Source organism: Hippoglossus stenolepis, chromosome 9, assembly GCF_022539355.2.
Source record: "Hippoglossus stenolepis isolate QCI-W04-F060 chromosome 9, HSTE1.2, whole genome shotgun sequence".
Classification (NCBI taxonomy): Eukaryota; Metazoa; Chordata; class Actinopteri; order Pleuronectiformes; family Pleuronectidae; genus Hippoglossus; species Hippoglossus stenolepis.
This window is the reverse complement of record NC_061491.1, coordinates 3,391,742-3,411,205: the sequence shown is the minus strand read 5'-3', so window position 1 is coordinate 3,411,205 and position 19,464 is coordinate 3,391,742. Positions and strand designations below refer to the sequence as shown.

Sequence of the window (19,464 nt, the reverse complement as noted above, 5' to 3'; positions counted from 1 at the left end):
CAAAAAAATGTACCCCTTTTACAATTCAGATCTGAGTTAGAGTTTGGCCAAAGTATTAATCCATCAAACACTGGCACAACTAAAGGGAGTAATCCCCTAGCAAACCAGAAAGCAAAGCAAGGGGAGGACCAAGTCAGTCATGGGTGATTTGAACTATCTGTTGGAGCAAAAATGAAGACTTAACACAAGACCTCAGTGGTTTAAACTTGGCTGTTGACATATGGGACAGAGTTACTTCTTTCCAGGCACTGATGGGATGGTGGGTGAAGACACAGTCTCATACTCACATTCTCAGGATGGAGGTAGATGTGGACACATTTTACAGGAAGTGATAGGAAGATGTTGGAGCACAGCAGGCAGAGGAAATTAAAAAATCATCCGTCTGGTTACTCGCGATGCATCTCGTCTTGAAGCTACTGAAAGGCATCCATTGAGCAGTATGTGCAGTCAGAGTCCATCATTTGTTTGGAAATGCATATAGAGACACCCCCCTCCAAAATATCAAAGTCTTTATAGGCAATGTACAGTAAGAGCAACTGTGTCAGTGAATGTGAAGGATACAAAGTTGGAGGAATTCATTGCCCCCTCACTCAAAAGCACCTGACAGGACAGACTCACCCCAGTTACAGATTCTTCTCCACCATCCACAACATCTTCAGATGTCCACATTATTGAAGTGACATGTAATATTCATGTTGAACCTCCACACAAAAAATTGGAACTCAGCCCAAAAGCGGAAGTTTTGACTCCCAGTTCCGAGCCATCATAAGTGTGACTGTTGTCTACTGTGGTGGTTTGGGTTTTCTCCCAGCGATCCGGTTCCCTTCCACAGTTATTTGAAAATACCTGAAATAATTCAACTTTAACTGAAATTTTGCTGTTAATCTAATGAACTCAAGTATAAGATACAATTAAAACTCAATGCATCAACATTCAAACTCTTGTTACTGTCAGAGCTGCATTTCTCCAGTGTTTTGGTTTCATTTATGAACCAAGAAGCACCTGGGGTTCAGTGATGTTAACATTGACAATCTGTTAAATTGAGATATGTAAAGACAGGCACAAAAAGGCCTAAAACTACTTCAACAGAAACAAAGTCTTGTTAACTGTATTCTCAGTTTACAACAATGCAAAATTCTAAATATAATAATAACATCTTCTCTGAAAAGATATAGATTCTCATCGGAGGGAATGATAAACCTTTGCCAGCTGCTGGAGCCAAATATAACCAACCTGACACGTAGGTGCAATGTTCTCACAGTACCACAGACTATCTGCATCACTCTACATTTACTTGTTACCTGTTTACTCTGGGTGATGCCGAGACACTCAAAAACACTGTACACAATGAACATTGAACACATACATGTCTTTTCTTTAGTTTAAATTATTTTTGTTCTTTATGGTATTCTACTTACTTTCATTTAGTATTGGACTTGTTTACAAACCTCATTGTGCATTTGTATACTGATATCAATATACAGTAGGAATTGAACTAAAGTGTTGTACCTGTTGTATTCTTAAGATATGAAAATCAGCCTATACTTCTGTGGAGTATATTTTTATGTCAATCGTTTATTTACTCCCAGGTGCACCTGAAATAATAAGTCTGAAACTGTCATACTCACAATGAAAATACATGTAAATTACATATTGATGTAATGGAAACACAGATGAAATTATAGTCAGATCTACTCTTGCCCTAATGATAGGACAGTTTTACTATAATTTCATTGACTTATACACATTCACACAATCAGTGATTTTTTTACCAGCTGTCCTTCCTGCATTTAGCAGCTGTAACTGTGTTCCTTTAAGTCGGGATAATGTGTTTGTATGCCTCGTATTTTTCTGATATAATAATTGGATCCCTGTTGTGAAATATGTGGCTCTGCTGCCGGGACACTGGTCATAAACAGTAAACAACACCCTTTTTATGTGCATGCGCTCATATCTAGAGTTGGAAAACCTGGGTTGACTTATCGAGTTGATAACCAGCGTTGTTGGTTTAAGTATAGCTGGATATCAGACAGATATCCTGGGTATGTTGAACTTGCTTCGTACAGGCCCCCAGTATGCACATGATCAAAACAACAAACTATTCTGTGCTGTTTCACATTGATAGTTACATATTGAACCACAGCAGGAGAGGCTGGGCTAGGTCCAAGATCCATGACAGAATATCTGTGTCTGTAATTACTCAATGTCATAGCTTGAACACTAAATTGAACAAAACCCTCACTAACAATATAAATCTGCATTACTCTAACTGTGTGTGTGTGTGTGTGTGTGTGTGTGTGTGTGTGTGTGTGTGTGTGTGTGTGTGTGTGTGTGTGTGTGTGTGTGTGTGTGTGTGTTTTTATTATACACTCTCATCCCTGTAATATTACACAATCAATCCAGTCAGTTGTGCAGACCAAACCGAAACAGGACCATAGACATCTGGTTTTGGAGGCAACACAAAAACCTGTCAGAACACTTGGCTGTTTAAGGGAAGGAGCAAAGAGAGTTTTTGCTAAAACAATAATATAAAGAAAAAAGAAAATCTCACTTCTTAGCAAGACATGTCGGCCTGTTTCTAGTTTTACAACCAGTCTATCTCAGAATTAATTTGTGACTGCATTGGGAAATCATGGAAAGGGTGTTCCATACTTTTATTCTAGTCCAAACTATTGTTTTTTTGGCTGTTGTAAAGGAGAAAGATACTTACCAAATGTATGAAAGGACATTTGAGTAGTTCGCTGATCAGAAGCAGAGATCTGACACCAGTGACTCTGAGAATCTACAGTACGTAGATTCTGTTTTTAGAGAATTTAAAATAACAAAGAGAATATATATAAAAAAAATATCTGAAATCTCTTATTTATAAAAGTATTCAGACTCTTTGCTGTGTCACTCCAAACTGTTGTCAGTTGCATTCTGTTTGCGTTGATTGTCTCGACCATGACCGGAGTCCGCCTGTGGCAAACTGAATAAAGACACATGCTTGTGTATAAAAGGTCCCACACCTCCCTACACTGTGTGTCAGGAGAAAAAATAACTCATGAAGTTCAAGGAACTCTCTGCAGGCCGCTGTGATAAAAAATAGATCATGCATCTCCTGCCAAAAATGTCATGTGCATGCTGAGTTACAACATTTGGATGTTTGAATGGTTAAAAACGCTGGAAGTTTGCAGGACAATGAGAGAATGAGGAAAAAGATTGAACTCCAAATAATGTCTGATGCAAACCACACATTACCCATCACCTGGCTAACACCATCACTATGGTGAAGCATGGTGGAGGCAGCATCATGCTATCAGGGCTCTTCTCAGCAGCAGGGACAGGGAGACTGTTCACAACAGAGAGAAGAGTGAATGCAGCTAAATAGTGGTCCTTTAAGAAAACCTAATCCAGTCCGAGGAGAAGGTTCACCATTTATTACGACAATGACCTGAAGCAAACTGCCAAGACAACACAGGATTGTCGTAAGGACAAGTCGCTGACTGTCCAGGAGTGAGCCAGACAAAGTCCAGACTTAAACCAGATTGAACATCTGTGCAGAGACCTGAAGATATAGCTTAAAGACACTTCTCATCCAGTCTGACACAGAGAATCCGTCAGGAAGACACTGCACATCCAGCTGTATAAAGCTTATAGAGACTTAACCAAGAAGACAAAAGGCTCTACCAAAGGAAAATCTGCAATGTACTGTAAATAAGAGATTTTTGCTATTTTAATAGATTTGCATAACTTTCTAAAAACATACAACATTCTCTTTGTCCTTGTGGGATTCAAAGTATATATTTTTGGAGTATGCCAAGCAACAAAGGACTGCCCAAACTCTTTTACAGGTCACAATTACTGTTTGGTTTTTAAAAAATGTTTTTCAATATCATGAAATAAAAAGCACCAGCACATTAACATTTGAAGAAAGTCTCATGTTTTAATGTGTGTTTGCTGCTGGGGTTGTATTCCCTTCTTTTCACTTAAAAAAAAATCAACAAAACAAAACATGGAATTTGGCCAGGGGTGGCCAAACGTTTGCATACAACTGTACATCACATTGACATATCCTTTATTCGGTTTGAATAATAATGAGGCACAGTGTGGCATTTCCTACAAGTCAATATCATACAGCAATAAATCAGCTTCAATCGTTTCCAAGTTTGAGCTATAGGAGGCGAAAAACACACAAATGTGTATGTGACATGAAACAGATGTGGATGAACTGCAAAGCCCTTTAGTTTTGTTCGCCAGCTGTGAATAAATCTGAAATCCCAACCCACATTACATTTCACAAGACACAGCATGGATAAACATCAGTGGTGCTAGGCTGCATCTGTGAGAACGAATCTGCTCATAGGGCCGAACAAATGTAGCAGCTCTATTTATGGCCACAGTCAATGTAATGTGCAACAATAGCAACACATTCTAAAAGGGGAAAAAAGGTAGATTTATGTTTCTGTAGAATGAAAAAAGACAACATAAGCTGAAACCTATCACAGTCAAACTGCAGATGCCTCAGGTCCCTTTTGCTGATGGTCACATTACACATTTGCTCACATGTTGTATATATTGATGAAATTATAAAAAAAATTAAATGCTGGTCTGCGATGAAAACGAGTGCCCAATTATCTTATGAGACATCTCATGCACAGAGAGGTTTCTGTATATGTTGAGAGTATAAAAAACATGTGTTTGGCTAAAGATACTGACCTCATTTGGTGTATGGGTTAACAAAGGAATGCCACGGTCACACAGACGCCAATGTAGCAATGTCGCCCGCCATTCATGTCCAACCTGTGTGAATGAGGTGGCGAATAAAACCTTCACTTCGGTGAGTTCAACTTTGGTGAACTTTGACCAGCGAAATTCACTTTGCATTGGCATTTGTGTGACCTGAACCTAATGCTGCATTATTCCCTAGTTTTATGTATAAAAAGGGACAATGGAAACATTCTTAGACGCTTCGATTTCATAACATCAATGGGTCTAGTAGGCTCAAAGCAGCAACAAGGTTTAGGTTTAATCACACAGGAATGCACATCCACAACTTAGTGGGCTCAAGAAGCACAAAAAAGGCCAAAGCTTGCTTGATCATGATCAGTGTGCAAAACTGAGAATTTATATTTAAAACTGTTGTCGAACTGCTGGAAAAAACTTTCAATGGAAAGTAGCTAAAGCCTGCTGAAAAAGTCAGTAAATGCTGCTACAAGATGTTATACACTAATAAGCATGGAGTCATCCTGACATATTAGTATCCTGCCTGGTCTCAGCCATTCTCTCCTCTTCTCTGTGCTCACATATACGGTATTTTTGTTACAGACAATTCATTTTTTCTCTTTTGTGTTGTCTGATGATTGAACAAGTACGAAACAGGGACTGAATCCATTAAGACGTCATGTTAACCATATTCGTCACTGATCTGCAAAAATTCAGATTTTAAGACCATGACATCATTTGATAAAATCACCAGATGCATAAGATAAAGAAAATGGCTGTGTTTTTAACTATATTTACATGAAAATATCACTCAAAACGAAAAAAAAATTTGGAAACTCATCTACATCTGTCAGCTGTGTGTCTGCGGAGGGAAAGCCTGAGGTCTCGCTCATTGGGCAAAACTGGTGGCACTTATACGGAAAGTAGCTAAAGTTGGACTAAACAGTTGCTAGATATGTGTCAATAGATGATTTTTGTGTAAAAAGTCGCTAAAGGGATCGGACAACATTGGTGCTTATGGGTTTTCTTTCCTCTATTTAAGAGTGTGGTCTTTCAGTTTGAGAGCTGGACTTCTCTTCGTGCTCAAGCTGCTTCTGTGCACTTGTTAAATATCTGCTCTCGGATTTTTTATTTTTACAAATCTGTCAAAATTCCACAACCAATAGGATGCCAAGTGTAGTGGTGAATATTGCTGAAATTGTCCCACCCTGACACAAGCAGGGTATATCTGAGTGGAAGCGTAGGGTTTTGAGTGAGAGCATTGCAAAAACAGAAAAATCAACGAGTCCTGCCCTCAAACTGAAAGACCACGCCCTTGAATAAAGATATGAAAAAACCCATGGGGAAACTGGTCAACCAATGGTGTAGCCTTCATCACTTGACATAATCATTTCTAAGGCTGGCCCTGCTGCTGCGGTTGAGCCAAAAAGGTCCAGGCACTTTTTCCGGTAAAAGGTATGTCAGATCAAAGCTGTAAGAAAAACCCAGAACAGGAACATATCACAAGAAAATTAACCGTTTCCTCTTTTAAAACCTCAGCTGTCCTTCCATCTTAAGACCTTCACATCTCAACTCTAGTCTCCACACGTGTCCAAGCCTCAACAAAGGCTATACCCATATGGAAATATAACTCAGTGTGCTCACACTGCATTTAGTAATATTACAGGCATTAAAGTAAATTTGGGCAAGTTGGAAACAGAGCTTATATTAATACATTTTACAGAGCTGATCATGATTATCAAGGAAAACACATCAGCCATTGTTCCTCACATTATCTGACAGATATCTCCACATAACAGAAAAATGTATAAATTAATGTTAAATACATTTAAATGTTCTAACATAAAATTTTAGTCGGTGATATTTATAAGTCCAAATAGCTCACAGCCACGGACAGATTGAGATGTGCGATGTGCCCTTAGGAGCGAGTCACGTCTCGATACAAACTAGAAACATAAAAAGAGCACCACTTTTTCTATGTACACTTAATGTAAAATACATGTGCAAATATTATAAGAAACTGAGCTATCGATGAGCTTCTATGACAATTTGTGAGGACACTGAAGAGAACATATTTTTGATATGCTTCACATGTTGGTAAATATGATTATATTCATTATTCCATTTTGGCCATTTCAATATTTGTACATGCATGTTATAAAATTTACATATAGAACTTGTGTGCAATTATATGTTTTATTCATAATAAAATATGTTATATTTCCATTTGGGCAAATCCGCTTGACCACCTTTGCAGTTTAAGATTTTTAGACAAACAACCCATAAACTGTTGTAAGCTACCGAGTATCAGTAACAAATCCAACATGAAAATAAAACTGCAAATCAAAGCAAATGGAACACACACACGCACGCACACACACTTTTGTGACCATCACAACTAAATACTATACTCCAACCTCAAACAGCTCTTTGAAAGTGTGAGGAGTGGCCCCAGAAATGTCCCCAGACTGAAGGGTCTTTAACTCAAACCTGTCCCCACAAAGATAAGCATACAAGGGGTGGGCTCACCTGGTAGAGCTGCCACCACATGAGGCTATATGCCTCTGCAGCAAGTTCGATTCCAACCTGTGACCCTTGGGCTCATGTCATCCTCCCATCTCTCTGCCTCCCTTTCACCACTAAACCTTGTCTCCGTCCTATGAAGGCCAAAAAAAGCCCATAAAAATATACTTAAAAGATAAGCAAACAAGCACACAGAAAACCACCAATAACATTTGCAACCGAAATACTGCACTCAGAATTCATGGAATTCAAACAATGTCCACCATCACAAATGATTACCAATGAATAAAGGACATGAGTGTTGGAGGCATGTTAACAAACCATAAACAGGTTAAAAAATTCAAACTGCACTACAAATCGTGTGCAAAGCCGAGAGATACACTGAAGGCTACATGGGCGTCACACTGGAACCCTACATTTCTAAATGCAAAAAACACAAATAACGAAAATGATCAGTAATGAAATGTCAGTACACGCCAGCAGCTAGAACAAGCTCAAGACCAGCTTGATCTATCGCTGTGCTTGTTATCTACAAAGCTAGTACTTTCATGGCTCAGTGTTTTCAGTTTTTAATAATAAAAAAAAAAAAAGAAATGTATTCGTGTTTGAAATTTCAAACTTTCAAAATACAAAAATACAAAAAACCAGGGAACATCAGGAAACAGAAATACAAGTAGTAGTAGTTTGACAGATGTTTTTTTTTTGATAGCTGCACTACAAATATTTTTACATTAACAATGGGTCGAATAACTGCATGTAATGTAAAAGGGGTCCCTCATAGCATCTTTAAACTGTTTTGATTACACAACCCAAAATTTTACTATTTTTAAATCGGCTTCACCACTTTCATTCACCTCGTACCTAGCAGCACCAGGCGGCTGTTTTCATTCAAAATAAAAGCTTTGATAAACCCATTGTACATTGTACCGGTCCAGCACTAAATGGCAGACAAAGCTAGCGGATAGCTGGTGAACGTAGCAGCAAGCAAGCAAAAGAGCAAGGAGTTGAGACCAAAACTAACTAAATATTTAATTTCTCTGGTTGCAAGAGTAGCAACTCCTGTTGAATGCTGATGTTACTCTGTGTCTGCTGGATGTGTTCATAAGAAATAATTTCCTAACAAGTTAACCATATCAAGGCCATAGTTTTCAAATGTGCAATCTTTAGAATTTAACATTAACTATTATGTGGGATTCAAGATTTGGTACCAATGCTAGCTATAGTAGACCTAGTTATTTTGAGCCTTCACTAGCAGCAAAATATGAATTAAGAACCAACATTTAAAAGGTGAATGGACATAAAATCCTTGTTAAATCACCCTAAACCTCTTGGTAAAATCAGGTCATTTTCTAGTGGAACTGAACATGGACAACCTCATCTATGGTACAAAAAGCCATAGAGATTACAGACAATGTCACAATGTTTTCTACTTATTTCACAAGTATAGTATTTTTCCTAGGTCTTGGAATGTATGTCTCTGAGATTTGTCTGCTCTGTTTTCACATACTGCCGCCAAAAATCCATACCAAAACCACAAAGAACTCGACAGAACCTCACAGAGAAATGCCTGTAACTGATGATACAAAAGCCTGTTCGTTAAAACAACAAAAGGCAGGGTTGGATTTATGCCATTATCTTTTGCCTAGAGTCCTGTGAGGTCAACGATGGCCTTGATGAAGATGGTGTCATCGCGTATGTAGGAGTTTTTAGTGTCCAGTTTGGAGAGCGAACAGAAGAGCGGACAGCCGCTGGCGATGTTCATATCACTGACGGGCCTCTGGAAGGACGAGGAGGAGATGTCGGGCCGGAAGGCATCAATTATGTGCTCTCTGTTGTTCTGGTCAAGCAGCATTAGGGTGACCTGGGCACAGATTATGGCTGTAATTAACGATTATTTTCATTATCGATTCATCTGTGGATTATTTTCTTGATTCATTGTTTGATTCATAAAATATCAGAAAAAGATTTTTTTAAATATCGATCTGTCTCCTGAACCCCCAGATGGCCTCTTCAAATCTTTTGTTTTGACCACAAACCAAAGATATTCACTTTACTGTCATTAGAGTCCGAAACCAGATAATATTCACATTTAAGAAGCTGACATCGTTTTCATTTTATAAAACCTTCAAACCGATAATTCAATTATCAAATTAGTTGGCGATCAATTTAGTAGTCAATGAATCGATTCATTGTTGCAGCCGTAGTACAACTGTTACAGATGTTACGAGTCTAACCTTAAACCTGCTCTGACAGAAAAACTGGAAAAGCAGCTTTGATGACAATGTATTAATAATGGATCATAGATAGGATAAATCAAATAACTAAATAATATTGGTTTGCAACCCACTATGAAGTTCAATTGAAACACAAAATAACATCAAATCAGAACATCATGAAGCTTTTGGATTTTAAGTCATTAAAAAATAAAAGTTGAAAGAAAGCTAAAAGAAAAGTAGGCAACAATAATAGTCTATATGTCCAAAGTCGGTAAAATATTGTCCACACTTCTTTACCTTCTTCTTGAGAATTAGTCGAGATGATTAGATAACAATCTCAAAGTTTCTTGACACTTAAACAGGACTATTTTATTTCTCTGCTGCTGGAAGTGAGTTCTTCAGCAAGAAGTTTGATGCTAAACACTTCTTCTAAACTGGTAAGTTAAGGCTGCTAATGCTAACGTTAGCTGGAATCAGGATGCAGTTGGCCTACCTCAGAATAGAGACCATTAGCCTAATTTGAACCCTTACATGAACAGAAGCCTGAAAATGTTGTTGGCTAAGAAATAGTTCACGTTTGTTGCAGAATTTATGCTAAGCTTGGCTAACATAAAAACCGATGCCAGCTCCGTTCTTAATGAATAGGTCAGACAGTGGTATCAGGCTTCTCATCTCTCTCTTTGAAAGAAAGATTTATTTAACTTAATTACTTACTTTCTTTATCACACGTAGAAAATGGCTTTAAGTTGCTGCCAACTTAAAAATATGTCTTGGGATTTTGAGGCACCATCCATTCTGTAAGATTTTCATTTGAAAACACATCAACTCTTCTTCTGATACGCCTGGCGTCCACACTACTCTGTAGTTTTGGAGCCGTTTGGAGATCCTGCTGGCCCTGTTTTAGTTTGAAAACTCCGGGGCAGAGTCTTAGTCTGGACGGGCAGAAACTGAGATGTTTGGAAACAATGATGTAGATGTTCACAACAGCATGCTGATTGGGTCTTTCGGCCACCACATAGCTTTGGCTGATTCGTCAGGCTCCTATTACATAACCCTCTTCCGGAAGAAAACAACCAGCATCAGCCTTGGCTACCAGTGTAGAACACAACATGGATCATCAATTTCAAGAGATGCTGACAGCTGTTGCTCAGTAAAATTCAGTATTTTACAATGTTACAATTACTTACACAAGAATCAGACAAAGCTTTTGTCCGAGCAATCTGCAACGCTGAAATGCTTCCCGGCATGTGAACGCCCAGTGTACTTGAGTGGTCATGTGATTCGATTGGCGTGTTAGTATGAACAGAGATCGTTTTCAAATGAAAAATTAGTATTATGGATGTAGCCTGATTTTCACCATGCAAAATTATCTATGTGCCCAGTTTGACAGTAGGGGGCTGTGTTTTTTTGACCCAATGTAGTATAAAAGCTACATTATTTTTCGTAAGGTGACTGAACTTTTTTGTGGAACAATCATATCAGACATAAATTTATCATTTAAATCAGTCTTTTAAGTCCCTGAAAACATGGTTAAAAATGTTGTAATTATCAACTACTCATCATTAGATGTACAAAAGTTTGAAAAACCACAGAGTTTTAGGAATCACTTATTGAGAGTTCAAAGCTCAAACCCAGCTAATCTGCTTCAGATTGACAGTGTTGTTTAATAATTGCCTAATTTATATACATAATACCACTAAATTCCATTGGTGCACAGAAATCCATGACATCACCCATTTTTGCAGAAATAGAAAAATACAGAAAATGTAATAACCAAAATAGTCAAACCGTGGTAGAAAACTGTGTATTAATCTAATACAATTGAGGAATGTGTTTTCAGGGTCTGTAGGGTGAATTTTTTAGGATATGGACGTAATATTAAACTACTTGGATAAATAGAATTTGGTCTTGATTCATTTAAAGCATTAGGTTTATTATTGTGTCTATCTCAGAATAATTACAGCTGTAGATTACCATTATCTTTGTCTGATTCTAATGAGTATTACCTTCTGATTAAAAGGCCACTTCAGGAGTGCATCGCTGTGTCCTCTCATCACCACAAAGAACAGAGACAAGTGGGTCCCTCGGCCTGTCCCATCACCGTTCAGGTATATCCGCAAGCACATCTTGTAGCCGTATTTACTGGTATAAAAGGCTGGAAAACACCAATAAAGTGTAATCATGATTGTTATTCAGTGCTAATCAGACAGTTGTCTCATCATTGTCTGGATTATTTCTCATACGTTAGTCATGTGCAGTTGTTACCAGGAGAGAACATGGCAGGAGCACGGCCAGCCACAGCATCCTGCCTCTTCTTGGTGAAATCCGAGATCTTCCAGACAAAGATGCCATCATACGTAGCAGCAGACATCTCTCTCATTTTCCCCTCCATCTCCACGATGGACAGGTCTCTCAGACTCACAGTCCTCTCCAGCTGACGAACCTGCAGCACAGCAGCCGCGAACAAGGTGGTTTATTTCACTTATTGTTTATTACAATAGAGTTGTCATATCTTCCAGTCATTGACTCTATTTGTAAATATGATCTATTTCAAAAGCCCTGTACCAGCATTGGCTGTAAAACACAGTTCATTGATTCATTTATGGCACTTTAAGTAGCATAATGACGAATTTTTAATACCAAGAGCATCACAGACCACAATCTACAGGAGCTACACTCAGATAAACCATCCCTGGTACAGTGTGACAGTTTGCAATCCAGCAGTGATGTTCATCAGAGGTCATGTGTAATTTTGTTACCTTGTTGTTGAGGATCTCTATCTTGTCCTGGTCCAGGCGGTGTTGCCGATTGTAGGCCTCCATGGTGGTGCAGGAGCGCTCCATCTCTCGGTTGAGGACGCAGACAATGTTCTCAAACGTGCTCACTTTGAGCTCCAGTTCCTGGCAGCGCCGGCTCAGCTCCGCTACCTTGGTCTTTTCACTCTGGAGCTTCAGCTCCAGGGCAGCACCCACCGCGCTTGGCAGTGGGGTGAAGGAGGTGGCCAGAGAAAGGGCGCACGCACCGAGCACGGGAGCTGCACCACCGCCACCACCCAGCTGGCTCATCTTCTGCTCCAGGTCCCTGAGGGACTGGTGGAGTTCCTGCAGCTTGTGGCTGGCCACATCAAGGCTCTGGGGCTGCAGGCTCTCAAGGCTCACCTTGATGCCCATGATGAAATGCAGGAGCAGGTTGAGGTGTTCATAGGAACACTGCCGCTCATGGTCATGAATCTTCTCTTTCTCCACCTTGGAGTCAAAGACAGATAAATCAGAAAAACATTAAGAAAAAAGAACAATTGTCATATCTTTTACATACATACAATCAGACAGCTGACATTTAAGTGATGTGTGAAAATATGCCACAGCAGAAGAAAACTGTAAAAGCACACAGCAAAAAAAATAAAGCTAATAATGGATACATACATACATACATACATACATACAAAAAATGACTTGATGTCGAAGGGAAAACTGATCCAATGAATTCATTACAAATATAAACCATAAGTATTTACACCCTGTACTACCCTGACGAGTCCCATATTAAAAAAATGAAGGATGAACACGAAAGCCACACGTAAAAGGTCATGTCACTCTGCTATGTGGCAATATACTTAAACAGAGTAAATCCAGTCGCTTAACAAACTCTGGCTGTATCAACAGAACCACTCCCTTTTCCTTTCCTGCGCACGCAGCATTACTACAGCGACCTGTATTCCCCACACAATAGACTCACTGCAGCTTCTTATACAATTTCATAATTGTAGATTAATTTACACAATATTCCTTAATCTAGATTTTTAACTGGTTACAACAGATATTATTAGTGACAGGGACATTACTAAATGCAAGGTGCTATAACTTTAATGTAACAGGGCAGCAGCCAATTCACCTTCTGAAGAGGAGACAGGGTGACAGAGAAAACTATTCTACCAATCATGGGCTACAATGACACAACAGATGAATGGAGGTTGCGGAGCACTGAACTAAAACAAATTACATTAGCCAGCGTTACATATAGCAAATGATGACAAAAATCTCTACTTACAGACGTATCGCAGCCAACAACATGAAATCTGCATGGAGCTTTAAATTTACTGCAGAACTTAATATGGTCCACATACTGCAAAGCAAAAAAAGAAAGAAGCTAATGATCTATAGAATACGTTGTAGAACTTGATCCCTAGCTAAATGGTGCATGAGATCAATCCAACAGAATTATGAAAATCCACTTGATTATCTGGGATACCTTTTCTCTGGGGATCTTTTTCTTTGCACAACCTTCACAAATCATCGGGTACTTTGGACAGATTTCGTCATGAGCCTAAATAAATAAAAGAAAGTAGAGTTTGTTCACAAACTTATCTCACAGGCGTTTTCTGCCTCCTTTAAAATTTCCAACTGTTTTTTCTTGAGTTATAAACTCAATTTAATATAAATAGGTATTTTAAGACAAAGACAAAAGGCAGCTGTTTTTTTTATGTGAAAGATTTTATCAAATATATGAGATACAATGAAGGATTAGCAGATGATTTTTTAATGTATAAAGTTGAATGTTTTGTACAAACACAATGTAAATGAAAAACGTTAATCCAGTTTAACTTGATGAAATAAACTAAATGATTTTATCAATGACTTTTCTTCAAAGAAGGCCAGAGGAAATCTGGTGCTTTGGATCCGATATTTTGCACTGCAGTTTTGTGCGGCTGTATCTGGGTCTATACGACTTTTGATGTTCATTTATGCGTACTCCTAAAGATGTTCATAGATTGTTGTTAATGGAATGTTGGAATGCTGTGTGGTTGCAGATTGCCCATGGCACATGCAGTACACAAGTACTAGTCAGCCATATAGATTACTCTAACTCATTATTTGCAGAACTGACCCAGAAATCTATCAATCCGCTCCAACTTGTTCAGAATACCGTAGCCAGAGTTCTTACAAAATCTTGAAAGTGTGAACACATCACACCCATTCTCGCCACATTGCACTGGCTGCCTGTTATGCTCAGAATTGATTTCAACATTTTATTGCTAGTTTTTAAATCTCTTAGCAGCATTGCCCCCTCTCATTTTATTGATCTTCTAATCCTGTACATACCTGCTCCTTATCTCAGATCTGCACTTTGTAAACTTTTTTTGAAAAGGGCTATATAAATAAAGTTTTATTAATACTATTTGCGTGTTTGGGTAGGGCCCAATAATCCCTCTATGTTTACGTAAAGTTTACAGCGTCCCTCCCTCTCACTTGTTGTCTTGTTTCTGCAGCAGCATATTACTCTGTTAAGTTAGATGGACAAATAAAGTAAACTAATTTTCATTCAACTTTACTTTGTATTGTGTCAAAAACTGTATATCCACTGATGTATTGTTCATATATTTTCATCAAAATCAGCATTTGCCCTGAAGATTCTGTATAGTTCGGACTCAGCAACAGTTCCAATATGTTGGGCACTTGGCGAGATCTAAACAGTAAGTGTAATGTTGCGATGGATTCATTGAATTTGCTGTGGACTACTATTCAAGCCTCATGTTTTTATTTTTGTCAAAGGGCCTTCCAGTTTCAAGGAGTCTGTAATTACCACAAATCGTTTAACAAAACATACAGTGTTGGATTATAGTCACCCAGAGAAGTCTGACCTTGATGTTCTTCAACAGGAAGGGTTCTTTGCAGTATTTGCAGTTGAGTGTCCTTTCTGGACATTCTCTCTCGTTGTGGCGTTCCTGTTCGTTGGCTCTCATCAGCTCTTTACAGGAAGGACACAGGATGATCATGAAGTCACAGTTGCCCTCGTGACTCGCCTGCAGGTGACCAACAGAAAAAAACGCTCAACATTTCAACATTAATTGGTAAACTTGGACTGCCTCTCGTAGGTGAATGTAGGTACAGTGTAAGGATGAATTGGACACTTTCAAAAGTGGCCTTCAAAAGTTTGACTGAAACATAAGGGTTATTTATATATATATTTATATTTAATACCAGGGATCAGCAAAGATACATCCAAATATATTTAAAAATAAAATACCAACACCCTTATTGTAAGTGCATCAAAATAGACTACAAAATACAGCAGCCACGCCTTTGATCAAAATAAACTATTAGTATTTATTTACTAGTATTTTAAAAATACTAAAAAACTTTTTTCCGATGGAGCATGAAATCACATTGCCAACCATATATATATATGCTATATAAAACTATATAGACTATATACAACTTAACATAGGCTGAAAGAAGCAAGCTAACGTTACTTGGGTTAAATAGTTAGCTAGAACTCTCCGTAAATTTGATTTAGCCTAGAATACCTAATCGAAACCAACATATTTCTCATCTTGTGCTTCTTCCTTGGGTCTCGCTTTGTGGCGGATCATGAATATTCTGAACCTCAATGTTCTGATCTCAACAAGCCAACAAATTACTGAGTGGACACAAATCAGAGGCTGCATGCTTCGAGTTTCATTTTTATGAATCATCACGTAGACGTCTCACAGAGTATTTTACAATATTTATAAACTACAAAAATACAGAACACTAAAGTATTTAATACAAAATATAAATCCATTTTCATTAAACCTAGCAAATTTAAAATTAAAAAAATACTATTTTGTATTTCAAATATATATTTTAAATACATGTATCATAAATATTGCCCATCCCTGATTGATACAATAAAGTCATGCTAAAGCCATAATGTTATTTTAGCATGACAAATTCCCAACTTTCTTTGTTTGCCTATGCCATATATGTGATCAGTGCCACTGATATTATTCATTATTCATGATGGGAGCAGTTGTTAATTTCCCAGCCTCCTTAGCATCAATCTATACCTCAAATTCTTTGATAGTTCCCGTCCACGTGCATCCCTCATTGGGACAGACAGCTGCCAGGGACTCCACTTCTCTCCGAGCTGCATTATCAGGGAAAGCCTGGATGGAAAAGCAGAGCTGTTTGTCAGTGTTGTCTGGTTTGTGTCTTCAGTTACAGTCTGAAGTGTAGTGTTACAAACATTCTGCATCAGATTACTGATGGCCAGGATCCTTGGAGCACACTTTTCTGTCCTGGCTCTAATTAAGCACATATGGTCTTTCTAAGGACACAGGACTATATTTGTTCCAGCTACTTTGTGCACTGCCAAGCCTTACAGAGCAGTCACAAAGTTTTAGCGCAGGGACAGTTTCTGTTATGTCAGCTATGGACTCATTCACATTGGATCAGAAAACAAATAATAACTATGACATAACAGTTCAATTTTGTCTCTTTTTACAAAATAGACAACTTCAGTGCATACCAATGCAAGTTTGAGAAAATCTGAAATAAATAATAATATAAAATTATACTTACACCACCTTGCTTGAGGATAGAGGTGGGTTCTTCAAATAAATCTTCTTTGATGCAAGCACCACAATTCTGTGGTCCAGAACTAAAAGAGTAGAAAAACAAACATTGACATTAACAGAGATACTGTACCCATGATAAAACACCAACAATGTGTCAGCTAATATGGATATTTAATGGGATTATAATAATAGCTAATACAAATACTCTTTAAGTTCACTCACAGCCCTGTGATCAGTCAGTAGAACCATCTCAACTCAAGTCCACATGTCATAGTCTTCAGTTGGGTGCCAGACCAAGTCACAACTCCATTTGCTAATGGAGACCATGAGATACAGTGTGAAAGCTCCATTTGAGGTTGTGAGCGAACCATTAGTTGATCAGTTTCTCACACAGGGTTAGAGATCAAACAACTAATGGATTAATTGATAAACTGATCAATTAAATAACTATTTGTCACTATTTTTCTATTGACTAATACTACTTTTTTAAGCAAAAATTACAGTGGAGTTTAGTTTTGGAGTTATTTTTTTTTGGGGGGGGGACCAGAGCATATTATCCTATATCTCATAAAGTCATATGTCTTTGACTCAAAGTAGCATCCATAGGGGCCACTCTACCATAAAGGCCAGATTGATGGAGTGATGTTTAGATGGCCATACTTCCAGCAGGTTCTTCCACCGCTGATGAGAACTTCTGAGGCTCTGTAAGAGTGACCATTAGGTTCTTGGTCACCCCACCCTGACTAAGGCTCTTGATACCTGGTTACTTTATTTAATATGGCTCCAACTCCAGGAGGACTGAAACTTTAGAAATGTTTATTTTATGCTCTCACCTATGCCTCATTCTATAGCTGAGGTTAAGTTCCTTGGACCTGACATGTAGCGTGAATTGGGAGACATTATAAACTCAGATGTGAGCCTTTCTAAACTATGTGAAGTCAATTCAGTTTGTCACAAGTGGACATCAGTCACATCTCAAGGAAAAATGAAGCAAACCGATCACACCAGAAGAGGGTGTGGCGGCAATTTGCCTATTGTTCTCAGAGGTTACATTTTTTTAATAATATACAATTTAAACAAGTGGGAAATAGACTTTGTTATATTAGTCAATGATACAACACACATACACTGTAAGAGATAAAACCCCTGATCTCACTACTAAGCCTGTCTTATGACTGAGCCTTTCAGTCCAGACACAAACAACCATCATCTCCTCACTTCTGCATCATGACAAACAATGAAATATGCTCAGACATATATTACTGTCATTCAGTAATACAGAAAAAACTATTGTAAAAAGCAGGCGTATTACATTTACTGATCATTGCCAGGTCACTTCATCTGACATATGGAAGTCATCCTAAACTCGCATCATCAAATGTAATGTTGGCTCGCCTCATCGACAAAGACATTTATGCACATACACACACGCACGCACACACACACACTGATCAGGTTTTTTACTTTAATACAACACGGTGTCGTGATCCACTTGTGGAGATGTTCACTGTTTGCTTCGGTCCGAGGTTAGCGGGACTTGTCTCTGAAGACAGCAGGAAAACCCATCACTCAAACTGAGATTTTACTGGGATAAAGTGGTGGCCGGTGAATAACATGTATGCCGAATGTTGCAGTAGGTCTTCGAAATACATATCGTCTCTTCACACCGCGTCAGCTGTGGCAATGAGCAGCGCAGCGTTAAATTGACAGATATTTGAAGGTTGTTTGGTACCGAGCTCTGGCTGCTACACACACCTAGCTAGCGTGCTAGCAGCCATGAGAGCACTCACCTCACTATCTTGTTGAAGCAGAAGGAGCAGAAGCGATGGCCGCACTGAGCTTGCAGGGGTCTTCTCAGGACTTTGTGGCACGAGTTGCACAGATGCTTGTCTTCGAGGCTGTTGGCCAGGATTTTCTTTGGGAAGCCCGGTCTGATGCCTTCCAGGGAAGATGGTGGAGACGGTTCCTGAGCAGCCATTATTTCCCCTGAACAATATCGGGGTACTCAGTGGGGTGTGTTTAGCCCAGCAAACACTGATCACTGTGGGTTTACAGGTCACGACTCATCGCCGTGTGTATGATTTAATTTACCAGGGTTTTCCTGCTGATGCCATGTGGCTGATGTTCATTTGACTAAAAACACACCAGGCGTTTGTGTGATGTGATAAAAGTGACAGCTGAGGATGGGGATGCTGCATTCACCTGTAGGTTACTATGTCTGCCACTAGGGGCCGCAAGAGCACCCTGTCCAGTGAAGAACAAGCTGCTTGAACTTGGAGTTCACAACCATCACAACTAAAAATATATATCATCATCAACACTAAATATCATCACAACTGAATATGAATATAAATATCATCATCGACACCAAGTATAAATATCTTCACAACTAAATATAAATATAAATATCATCAACACTAAATAGAAATATTATCACAACTAAATATAAATATAAACAGCATCATCAAAACTAAACATAAATATCATCGAAACTAAATATAAATATCATCGTCACAGATAATTATAAATATAGACATCATCATCACAACTAAATATAAATATCATCAAAACTAAATATAAATATTAGTATCACAAATAGATATAAATATCATCATCAAACCTTAATATAAATATGAGTATCACAAATAAATATAATTATCATCATCAAAACTCAATGCAAATATA

General features: G+C 38.4%; 1 protein-coding gene across 2 annotated transcripts; it reads right to left on the bottom strand.

Annotated features, from left to right (window-relative positions):
- Nucleotides 1-7,877: 7,877 nt before the first annotated feature.
- On the bottom strand, nt 7,878-18,966 carry traf2a (Tnf receptor-associated factor 2a). Of its 2 annotated transcripts, XM_035166949.2 has the most exons (10): nt 18,570-18,966; nt 16,784-16,862; nt 16,270-16,368; nt 15,082-15,243; nt 13,692-13,766; nt 13,491-13,565; nt 12,203-12,688; nt 11,709-11,886; nt 11,450-11,598; nt 7,878-9,088 (listed from the first exon to the last, which is right to left on the bottom strand). In XM_035166949.2, the coding sequence occupies exons 1-10, from the start codon at nt 18,755-18,757 to the stop codon at nt 8,870-8,872; spliced, it is 1,710 nt and encodes a 569-aa protein (XP_035022840.2). In that variant the 5' UTR covers nt 18,758-18,966; the 3' UTR covers nt 7,878-8,869. The 2 variants fall into 2 exon arrangements, with proteins under 2 accessions (XP_035022840.2, XP_047197037.1); XM_047341081.1 differs by lacking the exon at nt 13,491-13,565.
- Nucleotides 18,967-19,464: the final 498 nt, after the last annotated feature.

Bases quoted from the DNA above. Each gene is read 5' to 3' on its own strand.
- traf2a (XM_035166949.2), bottom strand. From the start codon at position 18,757: ATGGCTGCTCAGGAACCGTCTCCACCATCTTCCCTGGAAGGCATCAGA. The intron at 16,863-18,569 runs GTGAGTGCTCTC...CTACTCTTTTAG, and splicing joins TGCTTCAACAAGATAGTGAG to TTCTGGACCACAGAATTGTG. The intron at 9,089-11,449 runs GTAATACTCATT...ATCTGTGCCCAG, and splicing joins AGTGGCCTTTTAATCAGAAG to GTCACCCTAATGCTGCTTGA.